General features: G+C 44.9%; 3 protein-coding genes across 5 annotated transcripts in view; 2 read left to right on the top strand and 1 right to left on the bottom strand.

Moving 5' to 3' along the window:
- Positions 1 to 1983, bottom strand: part of CDC45 (cell division cycle 45) — a 28747-nt gene extending 26764 nt beyond the window's left edge. The window contains exons 1-3 of one of the 2 annotated variants that reach the window (XM_008059682.2): positions 1703 to 1983; positions 1503 to 1562; positions 777 to 869 (exon numbers count right to left, since the gene is read on the bottom strand). In XM_008059682.2, coding sequence (XP_008057873.1) covers positions 777 to 869; positions 1503 to 1562; positions 1703 to 1753 — 204 coding nt within the window. In that variant the 5' untranslated portion in view covers positions 1754 to 1983. The remainder of the gene's footprint in view (positions 1 to 776; positions 870 to 1502; positions 1563 to 1702) is intronic. The other variant, XM_008059683.1, reaches the window with a different exon arrangement.
- Positions 1984 to 2556: 573 nt separating this feature from the next.
- Positions 2557 to 24752, top strand: UFD1 (ubiquitin recognition factor in ER associated degradation 1). Of its 2 annotated transcripts, XM_008059680.1 has the most exons (12): positions 2557 to 2639; positions 6275 to 6407; positions 6777 to 6809; positions 8484 to 8605; positions 11329 to 11459; positions 13282 to 13354; positions 17944 to 18012; positions 19143 to 19208; positions 19457 to 19504; positions 20388 to 20476; positions 21322 to 21403; positions 23762 to 24752. In XM_008059680.1, the coding sequence occupies exons 1-12, from the start codon at positions 2637 to 2639 to the stop codon at positions 23834 to 23836; spliced, it is 924 nt and encodes a 307-aa protein (XP_008057871.1). In that variant the 5' UTR covers positions 2557 to 2636; the 3' UTR covers positions 23837 to 24752. The 2 variants fall into 2 exon arrangements, with proteins under 2 accessions (XP_008057871.1, XP_008057872.1); XM_008059681.1 differs by lacking the exon at positions 2557 to 2639 and having other exon boundaries at positions 6275 to 6381.
- Positions 24753 to 26401: 1649 nt separating this feature from the next.
- Positions 26402 to 26565, top strand: part of CUNH22orf39 (chromosome unknown C22orf39 homolog) — a 4882-nt gene continuing 4718 nt past the window's right edge. Inside the window, exon 1 of the mRNA XM_021713186.1 lies at positions 26402 to 26473. Within this exon, the coding sequence (XP_021568861.1) occupies positions 26450 to 26473 (24 nt within the window). The 5' untranslated portion in view covers positions 26402 to 26449. The remainder of the gene's footprint in view (positions 26474 to 26565) is intronic.

Below are 26565 nucleotides of genomic sequence, written 5' to 3'. Positions count from 1 at the left end.
ATTACTACAGAGTGATATTATTGTTTCTCTATTCAGTTTTTTGCTATCTAGCCACAGAGTTGAACTGTCCTAAGTTTCATTTCATCTGACAGAATCCTACTGGAAAGAAAAGAAAGCTCTAGCTCAGAAAAGTCCAATAACCTGCCTGAGGTCACACAGCCAGGGAACAGCAGAGTCACGGTCAGCACCCATGTGTGCCTTATAAATACCAAACTGACACAGGTCTCTGAAACGGGAATACCAGGTGAGGAATTAACTCTGTCAAAAGTCCTAAATTGGCTTTCTTCCATGCGCCAGCCCCTCCCCGTGGGGTCCACAATGTCCCATCTTTCATGTAGCCCCATGCAGAGGTAGGAGCCTTGGCCTCTACTCTTTAAATTCCAGAAGAAGAATATGTTACCAGATTTCAAATTGGAATATGGATGCATTTTCTTGAAGAGATAATGTAAAATAGTTATGCAATAAAAAGTAGAAATACCTAGGCAACATTAAAAACTGCTAAATTCTAAGCACATTACAAGCAAATTTCAGGCAAACAAGTTCAAAGTTAGGGGCTGTCCACATTCAGTATCTTTTTTTTGTTGTCAATTTTGTCCCCACAACTTGTTGTCAATTTTGTCACCAATATATGTAGCTTACATTTTTCTTCCATACTACGTAATGTAGTTGATACTTAAGTATACACTCAACCTATTGTGGAACTAGAAAGAATGTTAAGTGTTAAGAAATTGCAATTGAGTAAAAAGCCCAGTAATTCTAAAATGCATCTTTCATACCTGTTCTTTATGTTCAAGAAATGCAGTTTCAAGTTCTTGCCACCCAGAAACTGGAACCAGCGTGTACTGCACGTGGTCACACTGGAACAGAGCCTGGAAAGAGAGTGTTTCCAAAGACTTTCTTAGTTAGGATGTCTGCAATTTACCTTGAAATGCACCAGAAAAAAAAAACAAAACCATATGAGTTGAGAGAGAAGAGACACATGATAACATAAGGTTAGAGAAAGGTTCATGGGAAAAGCTGGGTGGTGGGGCTATGAGTGTTCACTGTACCACACTGTCAATTCTGCTAGATTCTTAAAATATCACCAAAGTAAAACATTGGGAGAAAAATTCATCTTACTTCCAGATCTTCTGAGAGGCTCGACTCCATGTGGACATTGCACCCTATTCAAAACCAAACCAAAGATATTCCCTAATAGACAAAGGGTTCCTGTGTGTCCAGCACCACTTAGGACACCATTGTGCCCTCAGGTGTCAGATTCCTCTCTCTCAAACACTGCATTTGAGAGGCCACTACACGTCCAAAGGTCTCCCAAACGCAACCATTTTCTTCGCCTAGGTTACAGCAAAAACACAAACGCGTCTCCTTGCCTCTTGTCCAATCATTCTCGAACCCACCTGCTGTGCAGACTGGGAGGCGATCTCGCAGAGTCTCTTTCTTCTCATCAGCTCCCTCCCATCAGTCCCTGCCGGACCTGCCCTCCCAGCGCTGCCCAAACTCACCTGAAGGATCTTGCAAGCGCACAGGGCATCCACGTCCGAGGCCACGAAGAGAAGAACCCTCTGTCGGGGAAGAGCCGGCGGGCCTTGAGTGCGGCGCCCGAACTTCGGCCTTCCCCGGTCCTCCCGGCTACCCACGGCCAGCCCCCAGTATCCCTTCCACCCAGCCAAGGCCTCTGCCGAGATCCTGGACTGGGAGTCACCTGGCTCTGGACCACCTCGTAGAACTCTTTGCGGAAATCGGACACGAACATAGCCACGGCGGCCAGACACCTCGCGCTCACTCTGAGACACCAAGAGCCCAGTGGTGGTCAAGACTCCCGCCAAATCATGACTCTTCCGATTGGTCCAGGGGTCATCAGCCAATAGCTTCTTAGTTCCCAGCCTAACTTCTTTCCTGACTGGGCTATATTGGGGGCGGGCACTAGCGATTCACCAATCACAGCTGGAAAACTGCGGCTCCGCCCCAAAGAGGCGTCATCTCGGAGGCTGGACGAAAACTCTGTTGCTCCTTTCAACTCTTGACTAGCGTTTACCCAGAAACCCGACGCTCGGCGGACATCTTTACTTTGGGAAAAGAAGCCTACTACCTCCCACCAGGAACCCAGAAAAAAAAAAATGCACTTCCAGCCATAAATTAAATTCAATCATATATCAAGTGAGGGCGGCAGTTACGTTTTCAATAAGTCCTTGGTTTGGTTTGAAGGCGAATGTGTAGCTGACTTCCGCCCGAGCTCTCGATGGCTGAAGCAGAGGCTGAACGTTTTAAGTGCATTCTGGGTAGTGTGGTAAGGAAAATGGACTCTACCAAATTCGTCTGAGGGGATTACTATCAAAACATAAATTAAGATTTTTTTTAAAAGCATCTCAGAACGGGGACATAAGTTATGAAAGGGTATTTTAGTCTTTATACTAAAGAAATTTTAGATTTCAGAGCCTCTGCTTTGCTTTTTGTCTTTTGTAGGCGAAGCCTGACTTCGGCAGTTCCCCCCCGCCCCCGCATCTCAGGTGCGACACTTCCAGCGAGCCTCCAGGAGCGTCCCGGCATCCGTGCGGTGGCGGTGGCGAGAAGAGAGCTCGGCGGGTCCCTTCCCGGCGTATTCCGAGAAAAGCAGCGTCTCCGACGCGGTGTCCATCATGGTGAGAGCCGCTGGGTCGGGGTCGGCGCGTGGGAGCTGGGGGCTGGGATCCGAGCCCGAGCTGGGCCCAGCGGGGCGAGACCGCAGCGGAGATGCCGAGTCACCCGGGCCTGCGCCCGGCCTGCTGCCCATCAGGGCGCTTCGGGCAGGAACTGGACCCTTGACCACGAACCATCTTTGGCTGCGTCCGCCCGTCCGGGTTCGCATCCCGTTGGACTTGGGTTCTTTGTGGGTTAAAGGGACGTTTGTGTACACCCATGGGTCTCTCAAGTGCTGGACACGCAACAGGTTTCCACAAACACAAAGTTAGTTGGAAAATTGTTGAGGGTGGGGACAGAATCAGACGCTCCCTAGGGAGAACCATAGGAGGCATCCCTGTGGGCAGGGACCCCCAGCCTTGCCCTCTGCTTCCAGGTTTACGCCTTCTCTGTTGTGTTCAGTGGTGATAACGGTAGTAGCTTGTATTTGCTGGCGCTTTTGTTCGTTGCACAGTTTTCTTTATTACCTACAGCCCCTCATCACACCTTAACCCCCTAAGCCGCCACAACTCCTTTGAAGGCAAGGATGCTTTTTATAGTTTTAACCATAAGGAAACTAAAATTTACGGAGATAATTTACTCGATGTCACACGGTGGGGGGAGGGGGATTTGAAGCAAAGTCTAATTGACTGCAAAGCTGTCTCATTATCACTGCACAATATTGTCTCCGTGTCATGTTTATTTTAGTAAAAGCACAGAATAATTATTATATTTTACCCTAAGTGTGTCACTGTCTGATGGTATTTCTATTCGCAAGTTCTTCCACCTTAACAGACACTGAATATATGCCTGGCAGTGTGCTAGGCATCAGGGTTATAAAAGAAAGTAAGACATGGGATTGAGAACAGGGAGAGGGCAGAAGGTCAGATTCATAGGTGAATAAAGGCGGGCGTTAAGGGTGTTATGTACTTTATGCGGGTTTACCTTTCACGTTGCAAGGAGAAGAAATTACATGAGGCAGCCCAGCCAGAGGCTCTCAGGGGAAGCCCCTAAGCCCTCTGGCCTTGTTCATCCAGAAACACTATTTCCTCTGTTATGCTTCTGGCCACGATTTAGTTGAACATAGTTCTGCTACACAAAATAAAAAAGACAAAAGATGGAAGACTTATGTGCTAGAGTTCCTGGGAGTGAAGAACCATCCAAGATTGTAGGCAGGAGCATACTGTAGCATTTTAGGAAGACAGCTGATTCAACTTGCTAATTTTGGAATTGCTAGTAAACCACTTTGTCTGTAGGTGGCTTTCCCTCTACTTAATTCATATTTGGAATCAAGTCAAGAAATCTTATCTGAGTGGTTTTTTTTAGTTGTGGTAAAAATAAAAAATAACTTTAGTCATGTTAATCATTTTTAAGTGTATAGTTTAGTGCTGTTAATTATATATTCACATGGTTGTGCAATGGATCTCCAGAACTTTTTCATTTTGCAAAAGTGAAACCCTATTCCCATTAAACAATAACTCCATTTTCCTCCACAACCCCTGGCAATCACATTCCACTTTCTGTCTCTGTGAATTTGACTAAATTCCTCCTATAAGTGGAATCCATTTGCAACTGACTTATTTAATTTAGCATAATGTCCTCAAGGTTCATCCATGTTGTAGCTTGTGTCAGAATTTATTTCCTTTGTAAGACTGATTAATATTCCATTTTATGTACACACCACAGTTTGTTTATTCACTTATCTGTCAATGGACACTGGGGTTGCTTGCTTGTACCTTTCTGCTACTGTGAATAATGGTGCTGTGAATATGGAGATACAAATATCTCCTCAAGATCCTGCTTTCTATCATTTTGAATGTATAACCTATTGTGAGATTTTTATATGGTTTAGGTACCCGAGGCCAACCACAGTCCAAAAGTATTACAATATTTTGAGAGACACCATATTCAGAAACTTCTATACAATATAGTTATAATTGTTTTACCTTATTATCAGTTGTTAATCTCTTAACGTATCCAATTTATAAATTAAACTTTATCATAGGTATGTATGTATAGGAAGAACCTTAGTATGCATAGGGGTTCAGTGTTATCTACAGTCCCAGTTGTCCACTGGGGGTCTTGGAATGTACACTTCATTGATACAGAGGAGGGTAACTACTGCACTTTGAGAAGACCTCAAATTGATATGTATCATGTTTGCTAAGCCTCATCTTAGTCCACAGTTTAAGAGTTCAGTGGCACCATGTCTTCTTTGTGTATTGATACAAGAAAACTTCACAATACAAGAAAACTTCACAAATGTAACAGTAAGTGTACTTACTCTGTGCTGTGAGAACGCACTGGAGGGGCACTGGTCCTGACTTTTGGTTGAGCAGGGGAGGCTACCTGGAGAAATGAAAGGATGGTAATTGGAAGCCAGGGAAAGAGATACCAATACTGGGCATGTGCTTTTCCTGCTGCGTGGAATGCCCTTCCCTGTTTTCTGCCTGGGTCCTTTGCATTACATTCGGGTCTTTGTACAGAGAGTCCTTTCCTGACCATCTATTTTAAAATAAAATAAGCCAGACATAGTAGCTCACACCTATAATCCCAGAACTTTGGGAGGCCAAGGTGGGAGGATCACTTGAGCCTGGGAGTTCGAGACCAGACTGGGCAACATAGCGAGACTTCATTTCCCCAGAAATTTTTTTAAAAATTAGCCAGGCATGGTGGTGCGTGCCTGTAGTCCCAACTACTTGGGAGGCTGAGGTGGGAGGATTGTTTGAGTCAGGGAGTTTGAGGTTGCAGTGAGCCATGATTGTGCCATTGTACTCAGCCTGGACAACAGAGTGAAATGCTGGCTCAATAATAATAATAATAATAATAGTAAAAGAGTGAAACGCTGGCTCAATAATAATAATAATAATAGTAAAAGAGTGAAACGCTGGCTCAATAATAATAATAATAATAACAACAACAACAACAACAACAATAAAATAGCATTCCCAGGAGTGCTCTGTCCCCTCATTTAGCTTCTTGTCTTCAGAAGTGCCTGGCACAGGTTTTCTTTTGTGTGTCTCTTGATATGCAAGTGTTAGCTCCACCAGGGCAGAGATGATATCTATTTTATTAGTGGACAAACACCACTAGATTGAGGTTTCTCTAGTGCTCAGATGAGAGCCTGGCAGACAGTAGGCACTCCATAAAGAGATGTTTTCAATTAAATGTTTATTAAACTAATGATAGTAGGAAACATGTTCCAGTCAGGGGAACTAGTCCAAGCAGGAACCTAACAGGTTTAGGAAACAAGTCTCTAGCAGGTGTGTAAGAGGTCAGGCTTTGATCCTAAAGATGGGGAGAGCAGGGGGCCCATAGGAGGCAGCCCTGGAAAAGGGTCAAGATAGGCTTGGTGTGGCCGGTTTTATATTTTAGTAAGATCACACTTCCTAAAAACGATGGAGGCTAGATCTGAGAGATGACACTGGGTGTGACAGAAAGAATTTGAGGTTCACCATGCTACCCGGGAAGTCAGAACATTCTGGTCATCAAGATGTCAGTATTTTTTGTTCTTCAAGGACATTTAGCAGCAGTAACTACCCAGGTATGTTTTGGCTTTTGGTGTGAAGAATTGTACCTTTGTTCTGTTCTAATACCAGCTTCTCTTTCTTCCTTCCAGTTCTCTTTTAACATGTTCGACCACCCGATTCCCCGGGTCTTCCAAAACCGCTTCTCCACACAGTACCGCTGCTTCTCGGTGTCCATGCTAGCAGGGCCTAATGACAGGTCAGATGTGGAGAAAGGAGGGAAGAGTATGTGCTTGTTTTTATTTTGAATAGTAACCTTTCCTGCCCAATGTCTGCGATGCTTATAACCTTCAACAGTCCTTACTTTGCATGTGGGAGCCAGAAATTAGTGATACTGTGAAAATGGTGCTTGTGCCAAACTTGCTGAGTTGGGGTGGGCAGTGCGTGTGGGGTGCTAATTATGGTTAGATTTATGGATGGTAGCCATTCAGTTCCCCAAAATAAATTGCATCAAGTAGGATTCATTATGAAAGATCACTATGAAATTCTGGGTACCTAAAAACACTATTTTTGTTAGCTATAACAAAAACTGCATCTTGCTTTTGGTCTGTCCTTTTAATTTTTTTTGATATTTCTTAAATTTTCTTTCCACAGTAATTATGCCACCTTCAGCCCTTGATCAACTCAGTAAGTATTTTCAAAGTAACTCAAGAACTTAAATATGTAATATGAGGCTGAGTAAGGTGGTTCATGCCTGTAATTCCAGTACTTTGGGAGGCCAGGCAGGAGAATTACTTGAAGCCAATGGTTGGACATGTGTAAATATGGATACCAGGAATCAGCATAAGTATCTCAGTACATCTAGTCACAGGTGTTTTTTGTCAACATCTGGTTGTGAATAGTCCCTGGAGGGTGCAAGCTGGGCTAGGAGAACAGCACCATACCACACATACCTAGGGCGAGGCCCATGAGCACTGGCTTTATCACTGCCCTGGGTGCTTCAGGTCCATTGTCTGTGATAGGGTTCCCCACCTCCATGCCCCTGTCCTCCCAGCTTGTTTCGGGATTCTGTCAGGACTGAATGTATCTCGTGCTTTGCACAGTATCAGGTTAGTTGATGCCATTGGCTGGGCTCACTAGGTCTTCTTCTAAAGAAGAATTGGTCAGTTCACAGGAAGATGCTATGAGGCAAGTTTCTTATCTCCTCACCAAATATTTTTCCTGAGCTTCAGATTCACATTCTAGCCCCCATCATGCCATGGCATCCTCAGCATGCCAAAAACTGAGCTATAGTCTTCTGCCCAGCTCCACTTGCTGACTCCTGCCTCTTACAGGAGTTGTAAGAGTAGCCATGCTCTTTCCTGTTTTTCCCCAGCCCCTTGTTCTATGAGAGTAACCTGGAGACCCCACATGCCAGCCCCATACTACATGGACAGGAAAACCCCAATTGTGGCAGCCCCACTCATGGTAGTAGTCATTGCCTTTTAAGACTGGGGGTATTTTTGGAAAGAATTCCTCCTATGTGAGGCAGGAGACTGGAAACTGACCAGGGAGACAGATCCACACTTGTGTTGGGGGCACATGGTGGCAGCATGAAAAGCACAGGCTCTAGCTCTAGTGTCACTTGGCTTCGGTCTGTTACCCAGCCTGACTCTAGGATAGCAGCTTGGCCTCTGTAAACCTCATTATCCTCTTCTTTAACTGAAAAGCAGTTGTATACAACACCTGTGCATCAGAGGTGTTGTAGCATGTATGTGAACAACCCAAGCCCATCTGATGCCATCCACAAGGGGGGATGTGACCACTAGTCAGCACCAGCTGTGGCCATACCCAGAGGAGGCCCAAGCTCAACCAGCGGATGGGTAGAGCCATGAATTCCCAGTCCTCACAAATACCCTGTCATTACAGGGAAGGGAATAGGCCCCCAGAGAGGTCTTCCTTTTGGGGTACACCGAACCAGGCACTAGGCGTGACCCTTGGTACAAGTGTCCAGAAGAGACTCAGGAACTGAGTCACTGGGGTTTAGATCAGATCAGTGTTGTTCAAACCTTTTAAGTGATAGAAGAAACTCTTTTTGTACAAATAAAATTTATAGGGAGTCCTCTATAAAATACAGGTCACTGTGGTTGGAGGAGGTTAGTGGGTGCAGAGGGCTTGGGAGCCTCAAGGCACTGCTCTAAATCACAAAATGTAGTTTGAGAGGGACACTGGAGAGTCGCTGCCACTTGTAATGATCTTAGGCGTGCTCTGGGAGGCAAGGCTATGTGGAGTGGGCAGCAGGAAGCTCCCTCCAGGGAGGGTACCAACTGAACAGGGTCTTCTTTCACAGGAGCCATGCCTCATGGCCTTTCTCTTTTTCAGGCCGACTTAACATTACCTATCCTATGCTATTCAAACTGACCAATAAAAATTCAGACCGCATGACGCACTGTGGCGTGCTGGAGTTTGTGGCTGACGAGGGCATCTGCTACCTCCCACACTGGGTGAGTGGGGTCCCTAAGGGCTCTGAAGAGTCAGTGCCCCTTGGCAGTGGGGGGCCTTGTAGGCAGAAACCCTTTCCGCATGAGAGTCCTGATTCTGGAGTGGGTGGCCTGGCTCCTCTTGCCTTAGCATCTTGGTCTGACCTGACCTGGTAAGAGGGAGGGGATAAGCTGTGGACACACTCATGGGCTGCTGGGCTATAGAGATGGCCTTTTCTTTGATAGTTGCTCAGCTGGTTGTCCAGAAACCACAGCCAGACTATTCATCTGTGATTTCCTGGGTCAGGCTTTTTTACAAAGAATGGAGCAAGAGTATTTTTTAAGTGGTCTAGTAAGATTAGAGTTTCAGATTTTTGTTCTTCCCCCTACTTTTAGTAGTTTCTGTCACTGCGTGCGAGTTTTCAGACACTTACCTATCATTGAGTCTTCCCAACACCCTTGACTGAGTTGCCATAGGAATGACGCCTTTCTTCTTGCACTCAGGCTCTCTCCATTTGTGTAAAGGTGACTTGAAGAATGTCACTGCAGGCCTAGGATTGGAATATCAAGGATGTGAGAGCCACCAGAGCTGGCCCCAGGGCCATAACATCTCAGAGGCCAGCAGAACTGCACTAGCACCCTAAGGAGGAACTTGGGGCAGCGAGAGTTCCACATGAGTGGCCTACTCAGCTCCCTCCTTTCCCCATCCTGTGGCATACTTAGACTCAGAAGCCCACAGAGGATCTGTGTGTGTCCTTCTCTTTGTGGTTGAATTATGTCAGGCATCCTGAGAGACCCTTTGGTGAGCTGTGGGCTGGGCTCCCTCAGCTGCCACCAGGGGGTTTTTGTTTTTGTTTTTGTTTTTGAGACATAATTTTAAATTTATTTGTTGAAAACATTGCTCCAGTTACTTGAGACATGAACTAGTCATTTAAAAAACATTCATGTACATATCACTATTTGATCCTGGAAGGAAGGTTACTTTTTATTAGAAATAAGAACTGATATGATGGTAATAAACATCAGGGAGATATTCTGAAGCACAACTTGCCTCTCCTGCTGGTCCCCCATCATAGTGATCACCAGACTTTCAGAAGGGGTGGCCTTAATTTACATTTTCTGAAGCTAAATGTAAATAGAAGTTCTGAAGGCCCATTACCCTCCTGCAGCAGGTGACCTTGCCCATGCCACTGTGGTGGTGGCTGCCCTCTACAGTCTGGGTCCCAGGACTCTTCCTGAGGACTGGCAGGCCAGCATCTTCCAACAAGAGCCCTGCGCTCCCATCACACCTCCTGCTGCCTGACTTTCCTGTGCTGACTGACTGACCCTGCTCAGCCTAGGTCTGTGGGGAGCTCTTAGGCCTTAAAGCCCAGACCTGGCTCACTTCATCACTTGCCCTACCAGCACTTGCTTCAGCCCTTGCTCTCCTTGTGTGTATCTGCAGGGACCCCCAGGCCCTGAGGTCATGTTCCTGTCATCCAGTAGAGTGCCTGGTCACTGAAGCCCAAAAATGTCTGCCTGAGGACTGACCTGTAGCAGGCTGACTTTGATCCTTAGAGCACTTCCTATTAGAGCATCACTCTCCAGGGCTGCCAGGACCCAGTCACCAAAGCCTCTCAGCATGCCTCCCTCCACAGGAACTCTTTTTCCCTCACCTGGGCTGTAGTCCCTGACCTCCTCCTCCTTGGGCTGTTAGAGTCACCTCCTAACTGCCACTCCTGGTAGCATTCTTGAAGGAATGTGATACCTGGGCCTGTAGTGTGGACTGGGGCTGGGGAGTGAGTGGGACACTAATTGATGGACCAAGACAGCTCTGATTCAGTTACTGTCGAGCTGTGGGTGCTGGCTGTGTGAAGACTCACTCGTGCAGTTCTCTCTACTTGTATGTATATTTGATATTCCTTCAAAGAAGTTTTCAGATAAGAAAAGCAAAACTCCAGCCAGGTGCAATGGCTCATGCCTGTAATCTCAGCACTTTGGAAGGCTGAAACAGGAGGATTGCTTGAGCTCAGGAGGTCAAGGCTGTAGTAAGCCATGATCATGCCACTGTTCTATAGCCTGGGTGACAGAGTAAGATCCTGACTTTTAAAAAAAAGGAGCAAAACTCTGTCCAGGACAGGTGGAGTGTCTCATTCCTGGCCTCTGTAAGCCTGGGCTCCCTGCACACCCACCTCTCTCAGGCTTTGTTCATCTCTTTTGGTTATTCTCCAGCCATTGTGTACCTTGCTGGGTGGTTTAACAGTGGCATGTGGGGGCTTTGTCAGTTTTGTATAACCCCCATAGCAGACATCACTAGGGCTTTGTCACTACCCCACAGCCTCAGCTCTGGGGAGAGCTGTTCCACACAACATCAGCCTAATCTTGTACTGTCATTGCAGCCCTATTTGCTCCTGAGCCTTGTAAGCTGCTTGTAGGATGACTCGAAGTGCAAGGGTTGTGGGGGAGGGGGGGTGGAGACTGCCCTAGGGAAATATTGCTCCTGGGAGACCTGGTGCTGGTGGCCAATCCAGGAGACCATTCAGAGATGTGCTCTTACTACTGGCTGCAGTGGCCTCAATGGCACCCTTTATTGGCCTTCTGCCTTCCATGTTGCTTGATTTTTTTTCTTCCTTTGTAAGTTACCTAGCTTGCCTCAGTCTGCTTTTCCAGGGACCCAAGTAACACTGGTCTGCCTAGTATGTGGGGTCATGGCAGTCGTAGAAGCTTGTAATCTCCAGGAGTCTCACTTAGCCTCTTCTTCCTTCCAGATGATGCAGAACTTGCTCTTGGAAGAAGGGGGCCTGGTCCAGGTGGAGAGTGTCAATCTTCAAGTGGCCACCTACTCCAAATTCCAGCCTCAGAGCCCTGATTTCTTGGACATCACCAACCCCAAAGCTGTGTATCCTTTTGAAATAAGAAGACTTCTTCTAGGCAAAGGATGGGTTTGCTGGTAGTAAACATTGAGTGTTTATTAAACATGTGCCCACTTTGGGGAACACACATTTGTTTGTGATTGAAGCTGTGATTTGCAATTAACAGGGTTCAGCTAGCATGTCTGTCTGTTCCCTGGCCCTGGCTGAGTGCACTGAGTGCTCTCTGGGCCTCCTCTGGTCACTTTCCAGACACTTCCTGGAAACCAAAGTAGAGTTCTTTCAGTTAGACTGTGTCACCTGGCCCATAGCCAATATGTACAGTGTGTCTATTGGAAGGAGGAGACGGCCTATCTGCCTTTACCCCCAGCCCCTTCTGGGGACCCTTGGTGTCTCCACCACGAACTAGTTGGTGAACCTCACTTTGTGCCTAGGCTCAGGGCTCATTCACTCCAAGCCAGTGGATAGCAGGACTGAGTGCATTTTGTGTCTCAGCAAGGAGAATGCAAAGGGATTAGGTTTAGTGGATTTTTTAATGTTCAAATTTCTGAACTTAAGCCAGGTGTATGTGTTGATAATGTCAGAAGGTGGTCAGTATGAGTTGAGGGACATGGTGTGTGTGAACTATGATCAAGATCTCTGGCTCCATGGCCCCAGTTTGTCTTGTTGAGATCATGGTATAAAAGTGGCTACTCCATTCAATTTATTTTTAAAAACACATTCTTGGGAAAGCAGAACAAAAAGACAGTTGGAAAACATGTAGAAAGTTAAAAAAAAAAAAAAAAAAGCTGCCTGCCTCCTCACGAGTCTACTCTCTTCAGGCACGTTCTAAGGAGCAAGCTATGAACAGTTGCATCCTGGATCCAGATAGGCTGTGTTAAGTCCTCTGCTGCCCATGTTCTGGACATAATGGCTGTGTTGAGCTCCCTGCTGGCCAGGTCCTGAAGAGGGGTTTATTGGACATGCTATAACACAGTCATTGAAGGAGTCCTCCTGTCCCACATATCAGGGGATGTCCTGTGGGAAGAACTGTTAACTCGTTCTTTAGAGATCTGACCTAGAGGTGCTTGTTTGACTGTCAGTGACCAGAATTCGGACCTGCCTCTGTAGCCATAGCCCCTCCTGATTTTCTCTGGGTTTTTACACATTTTCAGATTGCTTTCAGAGGCTGTTTCCATCGGCATAATTAACTTATTAGCATGCAGTGAAAGAATGTCACTTTAGTCAGTTGAGAGGCAGCCTGGTGTTTCCTGGTCTGGCCGAGGGTCTGGCTGAAAGTAGTCTTAGTGTAGAATAGACCAGGTAGGTGGGAAGCTGGTGTCAGAACACACAGAGGCTATGTGAGGAGCCAGCTCCACCCACAGAGGCCACGTGTTCTTGCTCCAGCTCAGCTCCAACTGTGTGGAAATCAGAGCAACTCCCTTGCAGGATCCCTGGGAGGAATCTAAGGAAGGGTACCCCTGCAATGTGGCATTTCATATGCGGGACACAGAAAGAACCTCCACACAAAACGCTTTTCACAGAGCTGTTAATATTCCCAGCTGCCTTCCATTTTCATAGATCTGTCTTTCTCAGGGTTTTGTATGGAGGGATCTTGCTACCCTTTATGGTTGGTTCTTTTCCTTTCTTTCCCTCAGCATGGTGTTTGTGAGATTCATCCATGTGATTGCATGTTAGGAGTTCATTCCTTCTTCTTTTTGAGTCATACTCCATTGTCATAAAAGCTTTGTGTTTTTGGTGTCAGCATGATATACTCTTTACCTACCAGTTGTTGTCTAACCCTTCATGGAGACTTGTTTTGGATTTAAGGTATCCATCTTGCCACGTTGCCTTGACAGTGTATGTCTGTAGATTAGAAAATGCACTGAGAAACTTTGCCTGTCTGACCACCGGAGATGTGATCGCCATCAACTATAATGAGAAGGTGAGCCCAGCTCATGCAGATTGCACCTGACAAGAGCCACCTGCATCATTCAGTCTGGTGTTTGGATAGGGCTTCTCTTTAAGCAGGGTATACCTGGCTTTTACCACCTAACTACTGCCTACTGTTTGCTTTTTTAAATCTTCCTGGGATCATATTTAGAGCCCTAATTCATTTGGCAACTCTCTTTTGAGGATGGATTGCATTTATGGGTAAATAAACTTAATGTTGTCACACTTATTAATCATACCTCTGAGTACCATGGCAGCGAGGCTGCCAGTCCTGCCTCAGCTAAAAAGGACTCCACTGCACCTCTTATCTGAGCTATGCTCTTTGCTGGGCTGTGAGGACAAAGAAACAACCCAGCTAGGTCTTGTCATTGCAATGCCCTCTATTGGAAGCACACTGGTCCTGCAGTGGGGCCAGTGCTGTGGAGTACTGGGAAGCAGAGCCTAGCTCTGCCTGGAGACATTACCTCCTGGGGTCACCTCCCTCCTTCTGAGCCCACAGCCTCATCCTCCTGTCTTCATTAGCTTTGTTTTCCCTTAGCTGCTCCTCTGACCTTGATCCTTCCTGATATGTCTTCCAGGTCTGAGTGCCTCTATGTCCATTCATGATTCTGTGCTGCTTAGGTGGCTGGATCTAGATGGTTTAATTGTAAAGTAAAATGACAAATGATTTCCTACAAAATTCAAGAAGAAGGCATCCCCTTCCCCGTTATGTATGGAAACATGTCTGAGGGAAGAGATAATTGAAAGAACACAGCTCTGGTCTCCTGGAGCTCACACATGACTAAGAGTTGGCAATCCTGCCTTTGAGCTGTCCTGCCACAGCCATGAAGTGCAGCAGTGTGGGTGCCCGTCATCCACTGAGACAGTAGATAATTGACTCCCACGGAGCTGCTGCCAGGGCCGACCTCCAGCATTCAGGTGTGACCCCAGCCTGACTTGGTTTTCCCTGAGGCCAGTGCCCAGGTCCTTCACAGCACTCTGGTCCCCTTAGATGCTGAAACCCTCACAGCCTTGTCACAGCTACCTGTGGTTCAGCTAGTTGCTCCCTTGCAGGATCTAAAGGCCAGTTACTCCCTCGATGCCACATAGGGATCCAGCTTATTCTCTGGAAATTTCCTTATATTTGAGGCATCAGATAACTGATACTTCTTATTTTCCATTTTGTGGGTTTTAAATCACACTTTTCTATTTTTCTATAAACTAAGAAATATTCTATTGCTTTTAGGTATGTGGGGAACATTATAGGTATTGTCTGCCTTAACTGAATACTTTAAGTTTTTATAATTAATTACAGGCAAGTTTAATGTTACAGTTCTTAAGGTTAAGGTAGTAATGTTAATATTAAGTATAATTCCTACAGTGATGATAAAAAATAATACTGATATTGTGCACTATCAGGGAGGATGAGTTAATATGGAGTATACATGGAATTGAAACACAGGTTTGAATTGCCACTTTTGGACATATAAGAAATTAGAACATACCCGAAATTGTTCTTCTGATTAATGTATTGTTGGGCTTATAAGAAATATAGGAGATTTTTAAGAATCTCTCAGCAGGGTTACCCAGAGGTCAAATGGCTATGTCTCTAGTAGTGGAAGATCTGACTTCTGCATGGAACTAGGACCCTAAAATAGACACAGAGGTGGGTTTTGTCCTTGTCCCAGGCAAAGTAAACCCACATTCTCTATGGAAAAAGCACCTGAATGTAGTTAAGTCCTTGAGTTTGCTATCAAGTGAACAAGTAAACAGGAACTCATAATAAAACTACCAGATACAGAAAGCAGAGACAACAGAAACAGATTTAGACCCCTAAGGAAATCAGTAATGAAGTTTCCAGATATAAATATAAGATAAATATGTATAAAATGTCCAAAGATATTTTAAAAATTGAGTCGTAAAATTTAGCAAGCAGCAAAAGCCTATCAAAAATAACCAGGAAGGTTTTTAAAACAAAGAGTTAACAGCTGTAAAAGAGTTAGTGAAAAATAAATATGGAGAAATAACTTATTCTGCACAGAGGAGCAAGGAGATGGAACATATGAGAGCTTGGGATGTTGAAGATACTGAGAAAGTCAAACATCCTCAATGCAAATCCCAGTAGGAGAGCATGGGGGAGTGGCAGTAATCTGAAGAAATGATAGCTGAAATTGATTTAGAATTGGTGAGCAGCCCATCGCTACAGGAAGTATAATATACACTAAACAGGATAAACTGCAAATAGAAAAATACCAGATACAGAGAGGTAAGCAGAGAAAAAAAGACAGAACAGCAAGTAGCAGGCCTTTGAGTAACAACAGCTACAGCCAAAATAAAGCAAATATTATCAAAACATTCTGTAAAGAATGAGGGCAAGATGAAAATATTTTCAGATAAACAAAATCTGAGTGAGGTTATTTACCAGTGGTATTTTAAAATCATGTACTTTAGGAAAGCAAGCAGGAATGGAAAACAAGTAGGCAAAGATGAAGCCAGGGTAAATGTTGCCATATAAAGTAGTAACAATGTTTAATGTAACAGGTTTTAAAAATGACATCTAAACTACTGAGAGAGTTGTCTAGAATTAGTGTACAGTAAAGTTAAATCAATAAAAAGGACAACTGGAAACTCTACATATTGAATTTTTTAAAAGTTGAAAATAACTTTTAGATAAAGCAGAAAACTTAAAAAATAAAAAGAATATGAAAAAATCTATACTAATAAATGAAAGAACTTGTTTGACAGAGATAAATTCTTTCTTAGAAAAAAGTATAATTGATATTTGATTAATGAAAAAATAGAAAGTTTAAATATTCCTATAACCAGTCCAAAAATTCAATCAGAAAAATCCAACTAAAAAAACCCCAGGCCTAAGTGGTTATATGTACAGGTTCTTCTTTACTCTCAAATATTCTAAGAATGGAGAAAGAGAAAATATTCCTCATAATTTGAGGCCACTATATTTTGGTCACCAACACCAGTCAAGAATAGTAGGAGAAAGGTAAATTACAGGTCATTCTCACTTAGATATAAAGATGTGACCACAGAACCAGTCCTGGTCCTGGTAAAACTTGGAGTGTTTGGTGTGTGCTGTGTCCTGCTTCTGTGCAAGAAGACCACATGCCAGTCCAGGAGACTGGACAGTTTTTTAAAATTGTTCTTTGAAGGTAGTTTGAGGACCATAACTCTACTAAGAAATTGTTTAATATCATGCTGATTCATAAAACTAAGTGAAAAATGTCACTTATCCTTACTACATGTAATGTATTCTGGTATACTGTTTTTCAGTTATTTCTTTTCAGTTCTGCTTGCAACTCATTTGGGTTTATAACACACTAGTTGACTATGGCTTGCATTTTGAAAACATGACTGTGGAGAAGTGTGAACTGAGCCCCACGAGACACATAGAGTGTCCATGGCCATGCTGCTAATGATAGCAGAATGACTAAAAATAACCTGAATGCCAAGGGGATAAATTGTGGTGCAGCCACACAGTGGCATATATATACTTTTCTATTCCTTGTCTATTAAATAATTATGACATTTTTTAAAAATGGACTGGTCCTCCCCCCCTTTTTTTTAAACAGTGGAAGTATCTGGAGTACTTAAAATGATTGTTAAAAGCAAGGTATGCTCTAGGTAAAAAAAGGAAAAACCTGAAACAATGCAGGAAAGATAGATAGGGCCACTTTTCATTTCTCTTCTTCTGTACTTTTTATGTATTTTATATGTATGAGGTCATTGTAAACACATAGTAGCAGAACTGATTTTTTAATTTTCCTGATGGCTGCATAGTATTCCATTGTGTAGCTCTATAATTTTTTGATGTATGATGAAATATAATTCATCTGGCCAATCTGTTGATAGGCATTTTAGGTAATAGTCAGTCCCCAACTTACCATGGTTGTGCTTAACGATCTTTCAACTTTACAGTGGTGCAAAAATGATCCACATTCAGTAGAAGCAGTACAGAGTACCCATATAACCATTCTCTTTTTCACTTTCAGTACAGTATCAGTAAACTACATGAGCTGCTCAACACTTTATTATAATAGGCTTTGTGCTAGTAGGTGATTTTGCCCAACTGTAGGCAAGTGTAGATGTTCTGAATAAATTTAGGTAAGCTGAGCTAAGCTATGCTGTTCAGTAGATTAGGTGTATTACATGCACTTTCAACTTTCAAAATTTTCAACTTATATTTATCAGTACATAAGTCCATTGTAAGTTGAGGAGTGTCTGTACACTATTATTAGTAATGTGGACTAAGCATTCTTAGAATCTTCTCCTTGAATACTTAGCTAATTATTTGCTTAGAATAAATTCCCAGAAGTGAACTTTCTGATTTGAATGTTATGCAATTTAATGCATAAATTACCTTGTCAACTTTGAACTATGTATAAGGAATAGCATCTGTCGAGTGATGGCCACAAAGGTAGCCCATCCCCCACAGCAGCATTTTGTCACAGCATGAGGTGCAGATGGGGAGTTGTTGTGAGCATTAATATACCCACAGGAGCTGATAGACAGCCACTGTAACATGATGGCAACAGCCTCCAGTGCTGCCATGAAACCATTCAGCTGACTTCTGTGTTCTTCCTGCAGATCTATGAACTGCGAGTGATGGAGACCAAACCTGACAAAGCTGTGTCCATCATTGAGTGTGATATGAATGTGAGTTGCTTCATTTGTATTAAAAAGCTCAGACCCCAGGAGGATTGGGCAGGTGGTGGCAGCCCCAGGCAAGGGCCTCAGGAGGCTGTCACAAGGCCCCTGAAACTATTTGGGTAAAGAGGAGGAAGATGCTGTCAGAACATCCTAAGGAGGACACTTACCTTGTGATCCATCTCAGGGCCAGGGAGGGGGCAGAGTTTGCCACCAGTGCTGAGGTGGCTCAATCCATGTCACTTCTGACCTGCCATGGAGTAAATACTCTTAAGAGCTAAGGAGGCCTATTCAGCTTATTAAGTAGAAATGAACTATTAATAAACACAGCATCCTGGTTGGATTGCTAGGGAATTATGCTGAACAAAAAAGGCCAATCCCAAAAGGTTACATCATTTATATAACATCCTTAATGATAACACTTTAGAGGTAGAACACAGACATAGTTATCAAGACATAGGGCTGGTGTAGGAGGGCAGGAGTAGCTGGAAGGAAGCTGGGTATGGTTATAAAAAGACATGGGGGATGCTTATGTTGGAACTTTTGTGACTGTGGTGGATACAGGGACCTACATGGTGATAAAATTATATAGAACTAAACACACAAACTGGGTAAGACTGAATAAGAGTGGTGAGTTGTAACAATGGTGCTGTCCTGGCAATGATATTCTGCAAGGCGACATATGGTGGCTCATGCCTGTAATCCCAGCATTTTAGGAAGCCCAGGCAGGAGGATTGCTTGAGCCCTGTAGTTCAAGACCAGCCTAGGCAAAATAGCAAGACCTCATCTCCACAAAAAAATATAAAAATTAGCCAGGTATGATGGCACATACCTGTAGTCCTAGCTTCTTAGGTGTCTGAGGCAGAAGGATAGCCTGAGCCCAAGAGGTTGAGGCTACAGTGAGCTGTGATCATGCCACTGCATTCCAGCATGGGCGACGGAGTAAAACCCCAGCTCAAAAAAGACACTGTACTGTACTTTTGTAAAACATCACCATTGGGAAAGCTGGACAAAATATACCAAGGCATCTTTCTGTATTATTTCTTACAACTGTATGTGAATCTATAGTTATTTCAATTAAAAAGGAAGGTAAGTGTGGCGACTGTCTCTAAATTTTACTTTCCCTCTTGAAAACACAGGTGGACTTTGATGCTCCCCTAGGCTACAAAGAACCTGAAAGACAAGTCCAGCATGAGGAGCTGACAGTAAGTGGTATCCCCAGCACCCTTTCCCAACCTGCCACACACTTGCCCTTTAATGTGAGGGTACTACTCTAGTTTCTGGCAGGGCTTGTGTGTGGCCTTTGCTGGTGCTGACGCAGTCATGTCCCCTGCTTCTCTTCCAGCCTTGCTCTTTTGCTGTGAGGGCGAGAGGAGCAATAGAAACAAGAGGATTGAGGGGGAAGCTGGGTGTCCTTGTGAGCTCACCTCCTGTTTTTCTGTCTCCCTGCCAGGAAGGTGACACTGACCACAGTGGTTATGCTGGAGAGCTGGGCTTCCGCGTGAGTACCAGGCATTCGGCTCCCATTCTGTGCTCTTGATGTGCCCTCTGCACCTTGGCACCGGGGTACTCACTTCCAGCTGTTCTCTGTGATACTCTGGGGACATCACCTGTGCACACACCTATCTGGCACTTGCTCAGTTACCAACCCCTTTAACATCCACTTGCTCCTGGAATGTTCTCAACGGCTCCGTAAGGCAGTCCCAACTTCTTTTTAAAAATTTCTAACTGACTGAAGCGTTTAAATAGTACAACAGACATGTGAATGCACACTTCCTTTAGGTTCACTAAATATTGTTACCACATTTGCTTTTTCTTTTCTTTGTTTGAGATAGAGTGTTGCTGTGTTGCCCAGGGTTGTCTCAAACTCCTGGCCTAAAGGGATCCTCATTCCTTAGCATCCCATGTAGCTGGGATTATGGGTGTGTGCCACTTCACACAGCTCCTCACATCTGCTTTCTCTTTTCCTTAAAACATGTTCCCTCCCTTTTCTTTGCCTGCACTGTTTGTAAGTTAGTTGTGCACGTGATCCTTAGCACAGCCACCAGCGAGCCTCCCTAGAAATGGGTGTAGGTGGCTTGTGTACAAGTACTGGGGTTCCAGGAGGCAGCAGACAGGGCAGGACCGGGTAGATGGGAAGCTGAGCTGTGGGGCAGTTACAACTGAGGCCTTAGCCCACCCTATCTTTAGCTCATGGCAGTCCTCTGAAGGGCTAGGTGGGTAGCTTTCAGCTGCAAGCACTCCAACAGCTGGGGTGTGGGGCTTCAGTTCTGGGGAGGTCTGGGGAGCACCCCCAGCTCACATCCCTGTAATGATCTCTGAGCAAAGGGCACATGTGCTCACTCTCGGGGCTTATTATACAACTCTCCTGCTTGCTTATCTAGGCCTTCTCCGGGTCTGGGAATAGGCTAGATGGAAAGAAGAAAGGAGTAGAGCCTAGCCCCTCCCCAATCAAGCCTGGAGACATTAAAAGGTAGGTCTGCCTGGCTCTTGCTCTCTGGATGCTTTGTCATCATCCAGGAACTGCGCCAGCCCCCTGGGGTAGGACAGCCTCACTCCAGCTCTGGAGACAAAGCCTGGTTCAGTGGACTCTCAGGGGAACTAAAAGCCCCACCTGCTCTCCTTGGTGAGGTGGAGCAGAATGTGTCCCTGTTTCCACTCTTCCACTCTAGTCCAGCCTCTCTCCACAACATCTCAACCTCCTCCTGCCCCAGTGGCTTTCCTAAGATATGTTGCTGATTAGCTCTCACTTAAAACCTTTCTGGTTCCTATTTGGTAATTTGTTTTCCTGTTTTGTGACTGAATAATTAACCAAGTCACATTATTTCAACTTCCCTAAAAGTTCCTTAAGGAGCTGCCTCAGTTTGAGGTGCTTCTGTTGTTGGATCCAGAGGCTTTCACAGCATTCCCCTCCTCTGATGGCTGTCACAGCAGGAGAAGGGTTGAGGTGTGTCAGCTATTTACTGTCTGTGTGAAAGCAAGAGGAGAATGCTGGAGTGAGAGTATAGCCTTCTTGGGGGGCGGGGCTGTGAGGCTCAGGACAGAAACAGTTGACCCCCCAGGCCTTTGGGTGACTCCTCACCCCAGGCAGGTTGAGAGTCTGCAGTCCCTGGCCCCACACTGTGTTTACACCAAACCAGGAAGCTGGTTGCCTCCTGGCTTCCCTCTGGGGGTATACTGGGGAGCATCAGAGAGCTGGCCAGGGGCCCAGGCAGATCCAGTGGCATCATTTCTGCTTGCCTTCCTCTTGATTGTCAGAAAGAATTTTAATCCTTTTCTCCTGGAACTTACATTTTTCCTTGTCTCTCTTCTTTATAGAGGAATTCCCAATTATGAATTTAAACTGGGTAAGATCACTTTCATCAGAAATTCGCGTCCACTGGTCAAAAAGGTTGAAGAGGTGAGTGTATTGGAAATGAGAAGTTTTTTTGCTAGTGATGAGTGGGGTTCCTAACATGCTGAATGAGGATGTTTCTGTCATTTTTTCCCCTTTCCTGGGTTCCTTCTGCTCCTTGGTGACCTGTTTTTTTCCTGCAGAGCTGGTGTGGGGTGTGTGCAGGCTGAGGCCTTGCAGCATGGGGTTCAGCAGCCCTGTCCTGCTCTTGGGCCCAATTTAGGTTGCCATCAAAGAACTGTGCCCTGGGTAGGCCTCATCTGTTTGCTTACTTCTAACAAAGAACTTGAGCTTCAAGTCTCTGGGCAGCACTTTCTAGCTGAGCTGGATGGTTGTAGGACAGGAAGGTGAAGGCTGAACGTCCTGCAGATACGGGCACCCAGAAGGTCTAGACTGGGGCCATCAAACACAGTCAGTAGCAAGACCAAACTAAAAGAGTGAATGAGTGACATTTGTATCCTGAATGTTGACACCTGTAGTGTTCTTCCTCTCCTTGGCTCTCTGACACTAGCAGCCAGACTTGATCACAGCAGTTGGAGGAGCTTTCTCCAAACTGACGAGCCCAAGAAAAAAGACATAAAGATACTGACAAGCAGCAGGGTTCCCAAGAATGTCCCAACCAGCTTACTCCAGAGCAAAGGCCACAGTCATAAAGCTTCCAGTTCCAACATCTAAATAGTAAGCATGAAAAGAAAGACTGGAGAAACTGAAGGAGCAGAAATGATCAGGGAAATAATTTCCCCAAACTCAAGGGCACAAATTTGCAGATTGGAAGGGCCCACTGAGTTCCTGTAAAATGAATGAAAATAGCTCCACATTGAGGCCTCGAGAGAGACAACAGGGTTTCACCAGGAATCAAAAAGGACATCCTCTTAGCAGGACACACAAAAGAAGCGAGAAGACAGTGGAGCAATGTCCTAAAAATTCTGAGGAACATTTTTCCAACTTAAAATTCTGTACCCAACTCATGGGCTGAATTGTGTCCCCTTGAAATTTCTGTGTTTAAGCCCCAAACCCTAGAATGTGATTATATTTGGAGATAGAGCCATTTAAAGAGCTGATTAAGCTAAAAGAAGACCACAGGGCTGGCTGAAAGCCCATGAGACACACTGTGATCAAAGCAGAGGAACTCACTGGGATGCAGGCTGTGCTCAAACGTATGGAGAAGAGAGAAGCCATACACGGTGACACCAGGACAAATGGAAGGCTGTGCAGGAAAGTAAGACTCAGAGCAGATGTGACGGAAGGTACATGATTGCTACCCCATAAACACATCAAATGGCCCCACCACAGGTATAACATGCTGCAGTCAGTGGGGGTGCCAGGTGTGGAGGCTTGCATTGGACATTGCAGTCTTCTTTCATAGTGGAAAGTAAGGAAATAACACCTCAGACTAACTAGCAATAAAAGCACATGAAAAAATACCTGCTGTTTTCAAGAGTTCAGAAAAAACAAGCCCTCTTTCTCCTGATGGAAGAATAGCTTGGTAGACTGTTTCTGAGCACTGGTTGGTCTCTATATTAAAAGCCTTAAAATGTGGGCAGCCTTGGGCTGGGTGCAGTAGCTCATGCCTATAATCCCAGCACTTTGGGAGGCCCAGCACTTTAGGACAGTCTGCTCAATATAGCAAGACCCCATCTTTACAAAAAAAATGTAAAATATTAGCCAAGCTTGATGGTGCGTACCTGTAGTCCTAGCTACTCAGGAGGCTAAGAGGCAGGAGGATTGCTTGAGCCCAGTAGTTCAAGATTGTAGTGAGCTATGACTGTGCCAATGTATTCCAGCCTGAGCTACATCAAGTGAGACCCCCATCTCTAAAAATAAGTACTGTATTCCACATCAGCAAAACATTTCCCTTTGAGGAAAAAAAAGTGGGGGGGGATACTATAAACATGGAAGTAACAGAAATATCTAATGGTAGAAGACTAGTTCTCCCAGATGATGGAATTCTGTAGACCTAGGAGTATACTAGGTAAGAAATTCATTTGCTTGAGACTCAGAATTTAGTGGGAAAAGAGTTTAGGTAAGCATGTACAGAAAAGTGACTGCAAATACTATTTTTGGTTGGTGAAGTTAGGTGATTTTTCTTTTTGGGATGTATTTTATACAATGAAAATTAGCATTCTGTGAAAGGATATATATTCAACCTGAGACTAAAGGCTGTGGTAGATTCATAGTTATGATTCTGTGGCTTTTACAGTGTAATAAATTATTATTTGTAATGCATTTGTATTTCAGAGACATTTCTTTTGAATAATGTGGGAGTAAGGAAAATGGGTAAATGGTTTATGAGTTCACAGAACAAGGCATTTATCACAAACCTCCAGGAAGTTTCTGAAAATAGTATTTTCTCTTCACACCTAGGATGAAGCTGGAGGCAGATTCATCGCTTTCTCTGGAGAAGGACAGTCGTTGCGTAAAAAGGGAAGAAAGCCATAAGTCGGAACTGTTAGCTGATTGGAAAACAATAAAAGAATCATTGCAACATACTGGCTTTTAGTTACTGGCGCTGTCACAGATGAAGCTTATCAGAGAATGGGCTGTTACTTGAGGTTTGTTTAGAGTCACCTAAGAATTACCAAGTTTAACTTGGAAGTGGAGCAGCAGCATTTCCTAGTTGTGTGCTTGATTTCAGGAAAGAGAAAGAGCTGTCTCTGAGGTCCTGTGGACAGCCACCCCCTCACCACTTCATGCTTTCAGCTCGAGGGGCTCCCACTGCCTCAGCAGGAACAGAGTCCCCTAATTCCTGATAACACCAATGGAAGGCTGAAGGCCCAAGGGAATTGTCTAACTTGAGGTTTTCTTTCTCTTTCTTCATTAATCCTTTTCCTAGGTTGATTGCATAGGTGTTGTCTTTGACCTTGAAAAAAGTGGATTAAGTAGTATGTGCTTTATAAATAGTGGCTGTCCCACTATGCAGTTTGAGTGTTTGAGAAAGGATGTTTCTGTTTTTACTTTACATATTTTTTTTTCAAAAGCACCACTCCTCAGAAGCTGATCTGAATGAGTCGCACTTTTATTTTGATTTCATATGGAAATAACTGGCTCCTTAGTGGACCTGTTCTATAGTAAAGCAACTCCATGGAGGAGCACAAATGTGAATGTTAGAATGAATATATGCTAAATATGTGTTCCTCTTTCTCCTTCTTTTATACCTCCCATTCCCAATTTTAATTTATTAAAACATCCAAGGTTCTGCTGGCCTAGCTTTATTTCTGATTAGTATTAACTTGGGCTTAGATCTTTATCTTCTAAAATGTAAGACCTTTTGCCATGCTAATCCAATTATCTTAAATTTGTACCCTGATAATAATTCTGAATCAAGAAGTTCAAATAAAAACAGGCAATGACTAAAGCCTGGCTTGCCTCTAAATGTTTGCTAAGTACTAATAAGGATTGCTGACTGGGCTGCTGACCAGGAACTGAAGGAAGCTTGTTTGCAGGTGCTCCGTGGTCCATCTTGCCATTGGAAAAGTGCTCCAGGGCTTCTACTGAAGAATCTAAAGAGAAATGAGGCTCCCCAGTCCCTGCCATGGGGTTGGTCAGAGCCAACAGGGTTCCCCACATGTGAGGGCTCACATCCTGCTTGTGGGCAGAAGGGTCCTGCTCTGGACAGGGCTCCTGTTAACACTCCAGAGAGGAAAGAATGCCCTCTCCAGGTTGGTAGCCCCGGGGTCGGCTCACATGTCCTGAGTGAAGAGCATTGATGAGTATCGTGATGTTCAGGACTGGGCCTGGGCACAAACCATCTTCACTGGTGATGGATGGGGTTTTATAAGGTGTGAGCACTGTGGGAACCTACCTAATCTTCCACTCAGGAGTTCTGTTTCACTAGTAGAGGTAGAAACCCTCCTTGACAGGTAGGCAGTTCCATTTGCAGGATCACACTGGCTGACAAATTGTCATTGTATGCATAATGAAGATATAGCAAGCTCTGGCCTTGGTTTTTTTTTCTTCACTAAGCAACACCTGCTGTGTATGCAGTGAAACCCCTAGTCCTTTGCTGGAGACACACTCCCTTGCCTATGCCAGGATGAATTCTATTGTTGGGCCTTTTCATGGCAACTGGGGCCTTTTGATGACACAGTGGGGTCACCTGGAGCATTGATTGTGGTCATTAACTGCTGCATCCTGGTCTGCAGCCTTCCTCTTAGTGTTTTCTCCAAGCTTGAGCTTTGAGCCAGCAGCCTCAACAACAGGACCCCTGGTAAAATTGCAGCTTTGTGACCCACTTCCAGGGATGGGCCCAGGAACTGCATTATAAGGGACTCAATTCAGAGAAGTTGGAGGACCTTACAGAGATATTGTGGGGCGTTTCTGCAGCTTACCAGTTTCCTCTTTACTTGCCTTTATTGGTCCCTTGTGCATCTCTTGTTTATAAATGTTCCATGACTCCCTCACCCTTAGGATAGCACAGAAACTAATCAGCCATACAAGTCTCCTCCCTCCCCAGCTCATATAGTCTCCCTTCCTTTAACCAGCCTGTCGCTGTGCTAGGAATGTGTGCTGGGAATGCCTTTGCTCAACCGCTACCTCAAGCCTGGGTTCCCTGGGGAGGTCATCCTTCCCCCTTTGCCTACCATCACCCAACACATGTCACACCCAACCAACCCTGCTTGCTTTTCGAGTTTACCTACCTGAAGACAGAAGAGGTCACTATAGTCGCAGACCAGGCAGGTTCGCTGCACATTAATGCTCAGTATGTGCTTACTAAAATGAACCGAATCGTTGAGGGTGGAGAAGATAACAAAGCTGCTTAAAATAACTGGCATGAACCGTGTGATTTTAGACAGTTAACCACGTGACTACACGGCCCTTGACCTGCGGCGCTAGGGCCCCGGGGCACGCCCCGCCTGCCCCGCCCCTGCGCACTTATTGGCTGCTGAGCCCAGACGTCCTGTTTGTTGGCGCTTCTCAAGGGGAAGGCGCGAAGATGTAATGAAATATATCGGAGTTCATTAGTTCTTCCATCCGTCGATCACGCGGTGCTGTCTTGAGTCTTCATTGGCTGGCGAGTCGAGGAGGCGGGCTTGGAAGTCGGCACGTCCCGACATGGCCGACTGCGGCGGCTGGCGGGTGAGTGTGGTCGGTGCAGGGGACATGCGGGCGTCTAAACCCTGGAGACCCACTAATCGCCCCTCCCCGGGGGAGGGGGCTGGGGGCGTGGA

Source organism: Carlito syrichta, unplaced genomic scaffold (genome assembly GCF_000164805.1).
Source record: "Carlito syrichta isolate Samal-C Ts95f unplaced genomic scaffold, Tarsius_syrichta-2.0.1 Scaffold304335, whole genome shotgun sequence".
Taxonomy (NCBI): Eukaryota; Metazoa; Chordata; class Mammalia; order Primates; family Tarsiidae; genus Carlito; species Carlito syrichta.
This window is presented reverse-complemented; position numbering and strand designations above follow the sequence as displayed.